Raw genomic sequence first — 13,348 nt, forward strand, 5'->3', positions numbered from 1 at the left:
CCCAATCATAGCCTCCTATGCCCCAATGCTCCTACTTGATTGCAACTTGCCACCTTCCTCTATGCAACTTAGCGATTACCATGGATGAATGAGTGGATAAATGATAATGGCTTTACTCTTTGTATAAGAGGGCAGCTTGCACCCTCTAGCCTATGTTTTTCTCCCCCCATACCACTTGTACGAAAAAAAAAGAACAACTTAGAGCAGAACTAAGCAAAAAAGACATGTTTTCATACATTAAATGCGGTTTTTCAAGATTATGGAAATCAAAAAATGCATGTCGCTTATAGATTTGTACATGATTCCTTAATACGGTACCGCCGCTAGCGCCGACTACCGACGGCGGCAGAAAACTTGCGCGAAACAACGTTGAGCGCAAAGAGCGTGGCTGGTTATCTGTCGTCTGCTACTGCGCTTGCGGCGCGTCGTCGGCTGCTCCCATCGAGCATGAGTTGAGCGTTAGGGCACGAATCCACTTTACTAAGCTGTGTCCGAGTAATGAGCTGCTTGTACCTGCGCTCGTGACAGTTCTCCTCTGGGATTAGGCGAGCCACGTTTTTGTCAGCTAAAAACGCATATCTACCGTGGGCTGTGAGTGAACAAAAGTATCAATAATCTTGCGGAAACGGCGCAAAAAGGACAGTAGACAGAAAGTGGTGTCCCTACCGGCATGACGAAGGCTCCCTTGTACAAGTCAGGCTTAACGGAAAGCTGAGTTCCCGTAGATGAATCTTGCGCGTTTGTGGGAAAGGGCCTTCGATCGGCTGCTGTTTCAATCAACATGCGTTATTGGCCCAAAAAGGCACGTCAATGCACCTTTTAATGCATTAACGCATTAATGCGAAATGCACGTGCGTTATTGCACATTCTTGTCGTCACAACGGTGTTCTCATGGAAAGTCTTAAGTCACTCATGCTTAACATTGCAATGTCATTAGCACTGTCCATTTTTCCTGTTTCCCTAAGTCATAACGACTCACCGTGAAGGGTTTCAAATATGCTGCCACAATCACTCGACTTCGAACTGTTTGGCGTGTGTCAGTCTCTGATGGTTTAAGCTCAAACCTCAACTAGAAATTGCATGAGTTATCTCCGGGAATGGGACAATATTTTACAAAACCCGTTCTTTCTACGGTCCATTAGTTAGCAACTCATGTTAATGCAGGTCGGAGGCTGCCGGTAGCGCAGTTACGACTGGTGGCTGCAAAACCGCGGACGAAAGTGAATGCGGTTCCCTCCGCAGTTCTCACTTCAGTCTCTACATTCATGGCAGAAATTAGAATATGTGCATTGGCCTGGCGCTACCGCATGCGCAATCCTGCCTCGCCCGTGCACAAGGAGTTTTTTGGCAGCGCGCCACCAATGCTGGAACTTCGCAAATTGTTCCGTTTACTTTTGTCTTTTGTCTCAGGGAGCACGCGGTGAACCAAACGCTTCAAGTCACATGCCAGTTGGAGTATTTCAAATTGAAAACCTTGGTAAAGCTAATATCCTTTCCAGCTAACCATTTAAATAGCCTTCTTACATTTAGGCTTGCCAATTTCGAATAGCCCTGAAACGTTCATGAGACAGCGCCGATGCTTTGCTCGGCAAGTGCACAACGGAGCCGGTTTCCCTAGCTTCAAAACAACAGGTGCGGAGCCGCCCGCACTGCAAAGTTCAGTGTAACCACACAACACGTTTCTTCAAACACGCACGAACAAAGACAAGCAATATATCCAAATGATGATTAAACTCGCCCAGACACTCTGGGCGGAACGAAAATGCTAGAACTATAGCAGAACTATAGTGAACTAGAAATAAACTCTAGCAGAACACTATAGCAGAACTGTACCAAACAACCGCCATTTTTTTAGATTGGATTGGATTGAATTAGATCTGGGAAATGTGTTGCAGCTTTGTCAACTAATCGACGATATAAACTAGCGCTGACTACCGACGGCAAAGGGAAACTAGCGCGAAAGCGCATGGCTGGCATCGCGTCGTCTGCTACTGCGCTCGCGGCGCGTCGTCTGCCGCTCCTGCCCAGACTCAACGGTGCGGCAATGCGCAAATACATTAAAAAAATAAATCTGCGTGCCAGTAATGCCCTGCTTCGGTTTACACTCATGACTTCTTCTATCGGATCTCTTCTGCGATTAGCGGCGTGTCAAGGCTGCATTCGCAAAGCGGTCTGAGCATTATCGTGAACATGGCGTAAAAACGACAGTAGACAGAAGAGGAAATTTCTCGTCTGTCGTCACTTTCGCACCGTTTCCACGAGAATGTTCAATCAGCCAGGTCACTAAATTTGTGCTTTATAACCCAGAAAAGCGCACCCGCGCTGCCAATCAGCGTTGCAGGTGCTCGCCAGTCAGCCGACAGGCTATGAAGAGAGCGTGCGTGACAGAATTTTCGGTTAGCCTAGCACAACCTCCATGACTCAGAGCGACTGGCCAGATGGGGATCGACGACGATTCCTTATTTCCGCAGAAGAGAAAAATGAACTTCCCTCAGTAAATTTAGAGCTTAGTACATTTATCGCGCCAACGAATGATAGCTTCGGTTAGGAAATCACGATTCAGGGCATCAAAGGGGACCTCGCGGTAAACGCTGACATTTATAACTTCTGCAGCGACGTGTCTCATTACACGGTCAGAAAGCATGCGGCTTACCGGAAGTCGCGTCATATAGCTGACAATTTCCAGTATATTCTTCAGCTGAAGCAGCATATGCGCGCCTTGGTGTTGGCATATTTCAGCCACAGCTTCAAAAGTTTGCAGTATGGGATTTTGCTGCGATAGTAGTAACAGGCTCGTTTGGAAAAATCGAAGCGTCGGCTTGTGAAGCAAAAGGCTTCACTCGACCACAGCAGCAATTCAAAAAAGTTAATTACTGAATCTTAATAATTAGCTGCCTATTCAGGATTACTCCTTTAGTAACGGACGTGTGCCGCGGCTGTGAGTTAATTTGCTCCTGAAAATATATATATTTTTTCTATTTTGAACCTTATTTACACCCAAGAATGATACACACTCGGCATGGCATGTAGAGCGGAACTGCATAATTGGTTGAATATGGCGATAGTGGGCAAGCGCCAGATGGTTTTCGTTAAAATTAAAGAATGAATAAAAAATTATGGTCTGATATATCAGAAATATACTGTTTCACCTAAGACTTTACACAATTATTAAAAATAGGTTTTTTGGGTTAGAAGAGCGCTTTTTTTCGGCATAGTGTTACCAGCGGAGTAGTACGTACGTCAGAACACAGCTAAGACGTGCTAATTAGCACGCTGATTAACTATACTGAATACTTAATTTTCAACTATTACTGTTAGGCTCCTTAATTATTTCGAATCGTGTAGCCCACCGTAAGTAATATCCATATCAGTTTTTTTTTTTAGAATTTCGAAAACGCGCCGCGGATGCCCTCGGCGCTGTGGCCCAACAAATTTGGGCTATTTCGATGAGTTACGTGCACTGGAAAGGGTGCTTTGCCTGCAAGCTTCTCGAAAGCGCATGAAAGCGACGTCCGAAAAACGATTCCCGCCGCCCGAAGGTGTGCCTCGTTCTCCGAGGCCTCGAGCCATCTACTCAGTAAATGTGTTTGAATTGAACTGCCTGCGGTAGCATAGATCAGTTTCTAAATGGCGATTTTGAACACATAATTAGATACGCGGCGTGGAGCCATGGACCGGTGGCGCCGACCTCCGACGCCTGCAGTAAACGTGCACGAAAGCGCAGTTGCGGCGCACATGCAGTGTCGTCTGCCACTGCGCTTGCGCTTAGTCTGCTGCTCCTCTTGGGCTTGAAAGAAGCTCGAATCCACTACACAAACAGTAATGTGTTGCTTTAGCCTGTACGCGCTTGATCTATTTTCTTCCAGATCTTGTCAGCGATTACTGGATAATCCCTTTTCCATTTGCGACGGTATAGCGGCACTCATAATCCGCTTAAACTTGGCTACAAACGCTGGGCCAGTTCCGCAGCGCAAGTTCAGGCAGTTCAAGTGATTGGCACTGACTGCTTCCAAAACTAACACAACATATGGTAGAATGCAGGCCTGGTCGTCTGCTCGTTTTGGCGTTGCCACCAAACAGCGGTCAACTGCTCGCCGCTCATGTCAACGGTCGAACCTCATGAAGAATTTTCAAACAACCAAACCAGCGCCAAGAAATAGTCGTAATACACATACATGATTCACGGCTATGTGTCCCTGAAATGCTGCCCATGGGGCTCGACTTGACCGCTCCGTTTTACGATTCTGACGGCACGACCAACTATACCAACCTGACAGCCCGCACGACGGCTTGCCAAGACGGAGGCGAAGCAAAGACTCGTCCCCTCAGCCTACCGCTGTTCTCATCGCCCTTAGTTGCGATTTAACGTCACGATGTGGCGCTAGAGTGTTGACCGTGCGCATAGCCTTTTTGATTCTTTTTCTCCTTACCGCACGATGTCATGGATGGCGGCTGCTACGATTCCGGACGCTGCAGGTGCGAACATCGGCATTGGTTGTTATCTTAGTTGTTGCGTTTCGATTTGAAGTTAGAGAAAGTGTTGCGCGCTTATCTGAATCTCAATGCGGAGAATTCAGCCCATGTGATCGTGGAGCCAGAGAGTTTCTCAAACTCTGTGCTTGAAGCATGAGCCTGTACATTCCGATGTCGAGCCGTGTTTCGGCGGTCAGTGGCAGAAGTTTTGGACTTCTTCAAACTTCTGCGGCTAACAAAGTCTTTCGTTAGCTTTACAAGAGGTTAGATTTAACGCGTCCTCTCACGGACGAATTAGGTAACAGTCTGTTGCGATCGACTTCAAAAATTGGTGGCGCCCAACGGAAGGAAAATTGAACACTGCTCAGGGACCACAGTAAAGTGAACGCGACGTACAGTATCCCAGAAGGGGTAACGCGCACGAGCATTGCATGCCTTCTGTAATCGACTACAACGCAAGAACGCAGCGGCAAACGCCGTTCAAAGGAGGCCAGCCGATGGCGTCCACCGACATGACGTCCCGGCTAATCCGTGGCTAATCCCCTTGCACACGCCAGCAGATGCAAGGGGATCAACATCGCCTCCTTTGAGAGGCGATTTCCTGTACGAGCGTCGGAAATGAAGCCAGTAAATGACAGAGCAGAAATCTTCCAGCCACCAATGACAAGAATAAAAGAACGGTTGCCTGCTTTGGATTCATGCAGTCCCTACATTATAGCTTGTGGGGTGTCACAGATTCCTTATCAGTAATGGTGGGTGGTCTGGGAGCCCCCCGAGACCCTCCTGACTTTAGGCGCTGCTTGTAACATTGGGTTTTTTCTGTAAACATGCCGCATTACTCTTTTCATTCTTGAAGGCATTGCAGCTTGCATTGAGTAGGCAAAGAAAAAAGTTTGCAAGTGAACACTGTTTCAGAACGACTTGCTAACGAAGGATTGAAAGCTGGACAAGTTGGTACACTTTTATGCTTTTTGGAAGTGCGAAATACATTAGAACGAAAGACATGTCACTTGCACTCGAGACATAGCACACTCGCAACAGTTTACTGCAGTGAGGAAGCAAGCAAAGAAGAGACCAATAATGTGTGACACAGCAGCTGCAAACATGGGGAGGTGCAGGACAAAAAAAATACCAATACAAATACAAAAAAAAGGTTTCTCTTCTCTTTCACCAACTGCATGAGGTAAGAAACACTGCATCTGATTCTGTGAGTGCAATAGGAGTAGGCTCATGTCCTTGCCATCCGCTTTTGCGATATGACTCGATGGATTTGGGCAGAGTGAGGCACTTCTGCACTCAACTCTTTGTGCATGATTAGCGAGGCAATGCATATGCACTTAGGCTGAATGCTAGGAATTGCGCAAATGTGTGAGCGGACCTAGATGATTAGGCAAACCACAGACATCAGTCCAACCTTTCCAAACTGTACCATAACGCATTGTTTGACTTTTTTCTTCTGTTTTTCATGTTTGGTATCTCTTGTCTAGGAGATTACAACACAATATATTCATTATAATAAGCCTCTTTGTACAGTCTTTCTTGCATTCATTTTTTGTATTGCTTGTGTTGCTGTTGCCATGATCACAAAACGGATGCCGTGATCAATAATAGTTGCACTGCCCATGTAACCTACTTAGTTTCACATATAGTTGTGCTGATGGTGTTTTCTTTGGTCATCATATTTCTGCTCGGAGCTTTGATATAAACAAACGTGTGGCTGACTGTGTATATGAACACTCTGAGAAGAGCAGGGCCTTGCCTTGGATAGGACCTGTTTTTAACGGCACAAAATCTGCTTTCTGGTCTCGGTGTGCAGGTCGATTTTGGGAAAAAGTGCGGCATGAGAGTCGCATTTGTCTGCACGAGAATTTCCCAATGCTAAGCTGTTACCTTAGGTTTCTTATCCTGGCTCTTGTCCAACACTTTTTCTGAGTTCCGCTGTCATGATTACCTGTGTCCAATGACTAAAGTACCTCATCTCAGTTTCAAGTGCACGTGACCCAGAAAACAACTAACATTTTGCAGCTTCTGGGAGCTTGATCATTAGAGAACAGTGACAGAAATAGTTTCTTTGATTACAACAAATTTTCTAGGAATGACCTGTTACAAGGACGCAATTTCTCATAAACTTGACACCATAGAGGCTGAACTGCTTAGCAGAATGAACAGTTACAGGCGCTCCACCCCAGTAGCTTTTCCTTCATTGCCAGGAAAAGCTGTTGCTGAGTGTAGTTTTCATGCGTGTAGTTCCACTTTTGATGGTGTGGAAAGGGAAGTTCCCACACATGGTCTGGCATGTAAAGAAGAGTTATCGCATTAGCCTTTTGTGTTAACAATTTTCATTTTTCTTACTGACAAAAATTTGTCTTCTCCATCTTCAGAGTTGCCAGCCGCCTTCTCTTAGATACTCCCTGATTGCTTTTGGCAAGATTTCACATTTCTTGAAGCCATATTCGCAGTTGCATTCACTGGATCCAACACCTGTGGCAAAAGGAAAAATTAATAACCAAACGTTTAATAACCAAAGGCTATTTTCGGTACAGTTGAAGCCATCATTTATTAGGTAGAACTATGGTTTTATGTGTCAATGCCTGGAATATTTTCACCATCAGATATTTTATAACATATGTACTGCCTTGGAAGTTAAACATTACACCTGATGCCTGTGAAATTCATTGTTATATATTTTTTTAAAAACTTCCGTGACGTGAACATGGTGACGACAATGATGTAACAAGCAATTGCGGGTGTCCACATTTAATGCATCAAAGGCACTGTGCGGCTATATTTTCACTTTCCTGTGTCCAGTTTCCGGCTGTCCAGTCTACTGGTGCCCACTTCCCTTGCAGCCGCTCATTGTTGTCTGCTCATCTGTCGACTCAAGTTCACAGGCACATTTCTGTGAAGGTCAGTCTCCCCTCTGCTTTGCACTTGTACTTAGCCTGTGCACCATTGCGAATGCCAAATGACATGAAACCAACCAGTACCCCCTATACAGCCAGTACTGTAATACATAGGCTTCAAATGGGAGCCCGCTTCACCAATGCAAGTCTAGGTTTGCCTGGATGGCTTAGGAGCACCCATGTATTTACAAGCATGGGTGATACTGCCTTTAAAGGATACATTGTTCTCCATTGAAGCATAATTGTGAGAAGTGCAAAAGGATGTGCCTGCTGCTTAAAGGAATACCCTACTGCACTTCACGCACTACAGTAATCCATCCATAGCGCACATTAGCCTGCGAGGTGTTTTTCACATGTGAACAGCATTGACTAGAAGTTGCACAGGGGCTCAAAATATTTGCTGATACTTTTTACTTAGTTGCAGTTTCAACCCTCTTTTCACAGTGGTAGCATGGTTGTGGTCTGTTGCGCTGATGAAAGGTGCATGAGAGCTTTGAAATGGGAAATCTTTAATTCAAAGCGAATTCTCTGAAACTTTGTTTCGCTGAATTTTTACACCACATACACTGGTTAAAGTACTGAGTCATATGAAAGAGCACTTTTACTATACATTAACCTCTCTAAAGATGTGGACCGCATCTCCCGACCACGTCACAAGGCGCATACCTCACATTTCCACGAGACATATGCTTTCTTCCGTTGTGCAGGCTTGGTCACGACTGAGAGCAGGTGCACCTCACCACAACAAGAGGAACCGCAAGCAGGGAGACTACGGCACCTGTGCTCCGAGTGTGGCTATTCCACATCATCTCACAGCCACTTGAAGAACCACAAGAGGACACACACCAAAGAGCGCCCCTTCCAGTGCAGCCATTGCAGCAAGGGCTTCGCACAAAGGGGCAACCTGACTGCACACCTTCGCATTCACACGGGCGAAAAACCGTACCAGTGCATTCAGTGTGGGAAGAACTTCACTCTGAAGGGTCATCTGACAAGACATCTCTGCATCCACACGGGCGAGAGGCCATACCAGTGCCACTTATGCCCCATGACCTTTGCTACGCAGGCAACCCTAAGCACTCACCTGCGATATCACAAGAATGATAAGCGATTCAAGTGCCGTTTTTGCCAGAAGGCATTTATGTATAGGATGCGTCGGGAATGTCATGAAAAAGTTCACCTGAAGAGATCCACTGCTTCGTGAATCTGTGCAACTGATATGCAACTTGTGATGCAGCATGAAGACTGCTTCAAGTCCTTATTCGTATTGTGTGGGCCTAAAATTTGCATTTGTAACCTCTATGATGACTTGTCTAACGCCTTTATGTGCTCTTGGTCAGGGGCTCTGTGGGCACAAATTGTCAATTTCTTCTTAATGCGAGAGCATTAGTACCCCCATGTCTGGAAAAATTGCCGGCATTGGCAGCAGCATCGACCATTTGGAGCCCCACATCTAGAGCGGCCGGAGCAACCGGCCGGTCTGTTAACCTAAGTGAACGATCTAGGTCACGTGACCTTGCAGCATCATCACAATGTGCAGCCAGGTTCTCACAAGCCCCACCAATAGCAACACTTGCCATCACAGGGCAGTGGCGCATTGCTTAACTGCTGCACCATTGCGTCAAAAGTGGTATGTGGACTCCCAGGAATCTATGAATGGTCAGTAGAGAATGATCAATTCTGCATATATGGGCATTAACCCATTAACACTCTCGTATCATACCCTTAAGATGGAGGTTAACTGTCCCCTGCGGAGAGTCTGACAGCAAGAGTCTTGTTTAAAGGCCTGATTATTAAAGGGACATTGAGGACAAATTGAAGTTAGCCTATACTGATAGATTATCACATCCTGATGACACAGACGCTGCTTCCACTGAAAATGAAGCTTTTACACAAGCTATAGGAAGGACAGGTGTCGCCAAAAGCAAATGTTTTCACAAACTGCAGTTCGTCAACACAGTATCTTTTTTTATCCCGGAGGCAAAGCTACACCACCATTCTCTCCTGAACAGTGATCACGGAGTAGTTTTCAATCTTGACATCACTAGTGGAACCAAGCGGCAGGAAAATTTTGTAATCCAATTTTTTGTGCAATAACTGTAGCCAGAGCATCAATTTTTACTACGAAGAAAGGTTGGATAGAGTTGTTCATGGTGTCCCTATTTTAAGCAGTAAGGACGCCAGATTTTTGGTTCCATGTTTTTTGTTTCAAATGACATGCAAAACATTGGTATATATAGGTCCTGAGGTGGAATTCGCCCTAACTCGGACAGCATTAAGTGCCCCATGCACCAGAGAATCTGGTGTTGGTGTTGTCGGCACTGAGCGAAAAATCATGAGCATGGCTCTGGCAGGTGGTGCCCAAAGAGCAACCCAGGAGGCAGGTGGGCCACCTATGTCACATGACCTTGCGGACTCATCACAACCTGCCCGCAGGATAGTGAGCGAACTGCCCATCGTGGCAAGTGGTAGTTAAATTAATTATTAGTCTCTCGGGAAGTGAAACCTGGGCTACAAAAGGCCTACTGCTTGGAGCACCTGCTCGGAGCACCTGTCATCGCAGCGTAGTGGCGCATCGCTTGACTGCTGCACCACTGCGCCAGGAGGGGTACGAGGACTCCCAGAGATCTATGAATATTAAGTAGAGAGTTACCTTCTGCGTGTATGGGAATTAACCCATTACGCTATCAAGTCATACCCTTAAGGCAGAGCTTAAGTTTCCCTTCCAAAAAGCCTGCTGTGGGCTTGCTCCATACATACGGACACCTACGGCCAAGTATTGGAGGCAACAGACATTTAAAGGATATTTTAATTTGGCTCCAAAGACTCCTTGAATGCTCCTTCTCATAACTGACACCCTTTGCTAGTGCGGCATTCAAAGACATGAACCTTGAAAGGATAACATGAATCTTAGTGCTCTCAGAGCATGGCAGAGTGATGCACTATATGTGGCAACCAGCAGTGATGCGAGCAGGTTCTGCATCAGTCTGCATCTCAACATTTAGGGCCCATGGAATCGGGCCAGATTGTTGCTTTTCCATGGTTCCAATGTCGTAGCATAGGCTGGTGCTCAGAAACCGAAACTGCTCAGCTATAAATAATTCTACAGTAAATTAATTACTGTACATATATGAATCCTTGAGCCTGTGTCATATTTAATAATGACACAGTGATCAACACATTTGGAACAGAAAACATGCAAAGCACACTTTGGTGTTTCCAACCCTTCAAAAGAATCCAAGGGGACATTTTGAAGGGAGGTTTTTTGAATGGAACCGATGAGGATGCATTGGCAAGGAGCATGTGTAATGTTCTGTGTTGTATCACATTACCAAAGAAGGGGTGCAAGAAGGGACAAATCTTAATTTGCTAGCGCTAAGGCTTCGACTCGACAATTTTGCCTACCTTTGTCAGAATCTTGAAAACCATGCCTTTAACCAAAAGCAGAGTGAAAACCAAAGTGCTAGCACACCTAATTTGCATTTAGCCGAACCACGCTAAGTTGTCCGTCATTTTTTGGTTTAAATTATGAAACATTTTTTATTCCCTCTTTTGTATAGTGAGCGCTGGCATGAAGGCAGTTCACTGTCATAAGCACTGGTTATGACATAGAATACTGATTTGCTATGTCATATCCAGTGCTTAATTATGTGCTTTAAATTGGAAAGGTGATTACGGAATCTACTTCAGAAAACAAGCCAGATAGTCGGTGTTGACTTTTCATGTTTCTTTTGTGTGTGCGCGATTTTGCTTGTGCGTATGTTTGTGTGTGCCATGTTTATTTTTTCTCCAATACACTTGCCTTTTCAATGCGGCACCAGCAGGGTTCTTGTGTTCTCTACAGTAAAATTTTATAAGTTTTGAAAACGTGGCTTTTTGACTTTTTTTTGTGATGGTGTGGTGCGAACACGAAAGGTAGTCCCTGTCCTGGAACAGTGCATGATTTTTATGTGTAAAGGTTTTTACAACCATTTCTAATTACCTTCTCTGTTTGATGCTTTGCAATACATAAGAAGTGCACATGAGTGGTTGTTAGGGTACATTCACACTTGAGTCATGGACTTCATGTGAACGATTTCTGTTGATTCGTTCCTATACTGGAGCACTACAAATGTGGGGAGGGAGCGTATCGCATCAGCCAAAACCAGTCATGCAATTGCAACATGTGCGACTCGCAGTTGTTAGTGTGCCCTTGGTGCGTTTGCTGCTTTTATCCTGCTAAAGTGAAGCTCACCGACACGCTTTTGCATTATGGTCATAGCAAGAGAGATTGCTATGCCACAACATCTCATGCCAACTTCTATGAGCATTTGGTGATGTCAGTGCTGTTAGTTGCTGGCTGACTTTCTGTGCACACTGTTATCATTCACATTTTGTACAGTTACAGATGTTTAAATGCACCAGGAGAGCTTTAAGTAATTCATTTTTTGTTAGCGGATAATGGTTTATGGGTGTTTAACATCCCAAAGCGACCCAGGCTATGAGGGATGGCGTAGTGAAGGGCTCCAGAAATTTCAACCACCTAGGGTACTTTAACATGCTCTGACATTGCACAGTACACAGGCCTCTAGAGTTTCACCTCCATCGAAATTCGACTGCCGTTGCCAGGATCGAACCCGCGTCTTTCAGGTCAGCAGCCGAGCGCCGTAACCACTGAGCCACCGCGGTGGATTTCTTGTTTGTGTTCACAGATTAAGTCACAAGAACCTCTGTGTAATAGAACCCTTGTTCTCAAATGTATTGCACTGTAAGGTTGATAAAGTGTTGAATACACCCTTACTACTTGTGACTTGTCTTGTGTGGCCTATATTCACGAAGAATCAGCTGCATAGCAAAGCTGTTTGCAGCACACTGATAGTGGTAGATTTATTTAGCTGAAAAAAGAAAAAAGAAGGGAAAATCGAGGTGCCCGATGCAGAAACTGCCACCTGAAGTCGAGGACCTGGACAGGAGAGAAAAAGACAGGAAGTGGGTGGAGAGAAGGTAGAGCAGAAAAGTAGGAAATGTTTTTGTACTTTGTACACGAAAGTTTACACAAGTAAAAAAAGGTCAATTGAGTACACGTATATTTTTTTTTGTCACTGCCCTCCTTTGCAAACTGCAGTGCTCATGGGCTGTGCTTCTGCAGGAAGTCTTCTGGCATGCAGAGCATGACTAAAGTGGTTCAAACTCTGTGAGAACCAGCGGTGCTTAAAGTAGGTAACAGGGAAAGGCGGGCTAGTTGGTGGTTCGAACTGGTAGATAAGCATATTTTAACCGTGTCAGTGTCATAACCATGTTGTAACCGTGGCAATGTCAGTTTTTATCGAATAAACGTTGAGGTAGGAAGAACAAACTCTTTACAGTTTTTTTTTTATGGTGAATTATAAGTCGACATTTTGCCCAACTTCATGGGAACAGTTCTTTGCGAGCTGTACACAATTTGTGAAGAATGAGGTCCTCACAAAAATTTAGTCGTTTACAGTACCCAATCTTTGCTTTTGGGAGTTTGCATTTTGGCTGTACACGCTAGTTATTCCAAAAGAGAGTAGAGTTTTCACTTTTGTTGTGAATATCCTGTATACATCTACAGGAAAAATAATATTTCGGAAAGTACAGTTGATTTTCACATAAATACATTTCCTGGATGCTGGTTGGCAAGGCACAGGCATCCGAGTCTTTAAGCAAGCATTTGTATGAACCACCTTTTTTTTTTTAGTTCAGATCCGTTTCCGGTATCTGAACTTTAGGAAACTTACATATTATAACCCACCCTTTCCTTCTGTTGTATTCTGCAATTGCACTTACTAATCTCAGCTTATTCCACTTTCTCATATGTTCGTGCAAAACAAAAAATGCGGAAAAAATTGAGACGCTGATCATGAAACTTGATGCAAGAAAACTGCGACAGCAGTTGGATTTATCCTCGTAGATAAATTTGATGCTTTTACCCTAGTGAATGCTTTTACTCGAAGCCGAAGCTTTGCACTCGC

At 44.9% G+C, this 13,348-nt stretch overlaps 1 protein-coding gene across 1 annotated transcript; it reads left to right on the forward strand.

Moving 5' to 3' along the window:
* The first annotated feature begins 4,437 nt into the window (after positions 1 to 4,437).
* On the forward strand, positions 4,438 to 12,155 carry LOC144106187 (uncharacterized). The gene is made up of 3 exons (XM_077638925.1): positions 4,438 to 4,476; positions 7,282 to 7,380; positions 8,084 to 12,155. The coding sequence occupies exons 1-3, from the start codon at positions 4,446 to 4,448 to the stop codon at positions 8,578 to 8,580; spliced, it is 627 nt and encodes a 208-aa protein (XP_077495051.1). The 5' UTR covers positions 4,438 to 4,445; the 3' UTR covers positions 8,581 to 12,155.
* The last annotated feature ends 1,193 nt before the right edge of the window (positions 12,156 to 13,348 follow it).

Source organism: Amblyomma americanum, chromosome 10, assembly GCF_052857255.1.
Source record: "Amblyomma americanum isolate KBUSLIRL-KWMA chromosome 10, ASM5285725v1, whole genome shotgun sequence".
Classification (NCBI taxonomy): domain Eukaryota; kingdom Metazoa; phylum Arthropoda; class Arachnida; order Ixodida; family Ixodidae; genus Amblyomma; species Amblyomma americanum.

Coding starts and splice junctions, on each gene's coding strand:
- LOC144106187 (XM_077638925.1), top strand. CDS start 4,446: ATGGCGGCTGCTACGATTCCGGACGCTGCAG. Junction 4,477..7,281: donor TACGATTCCGGACGCTGCAG/GTGCGAACATCG, acceptor TCCTGTGTCCAG/TTTCCGGCTGTCCAGTCTAC. Junction 7,381..8,083: donor ACAGGCACATTTCTGTGAAG/GTCAGTCTCCCC, acceptor TCCGTTGTGCAG/GCTTGGTCACGACTGAGAGC.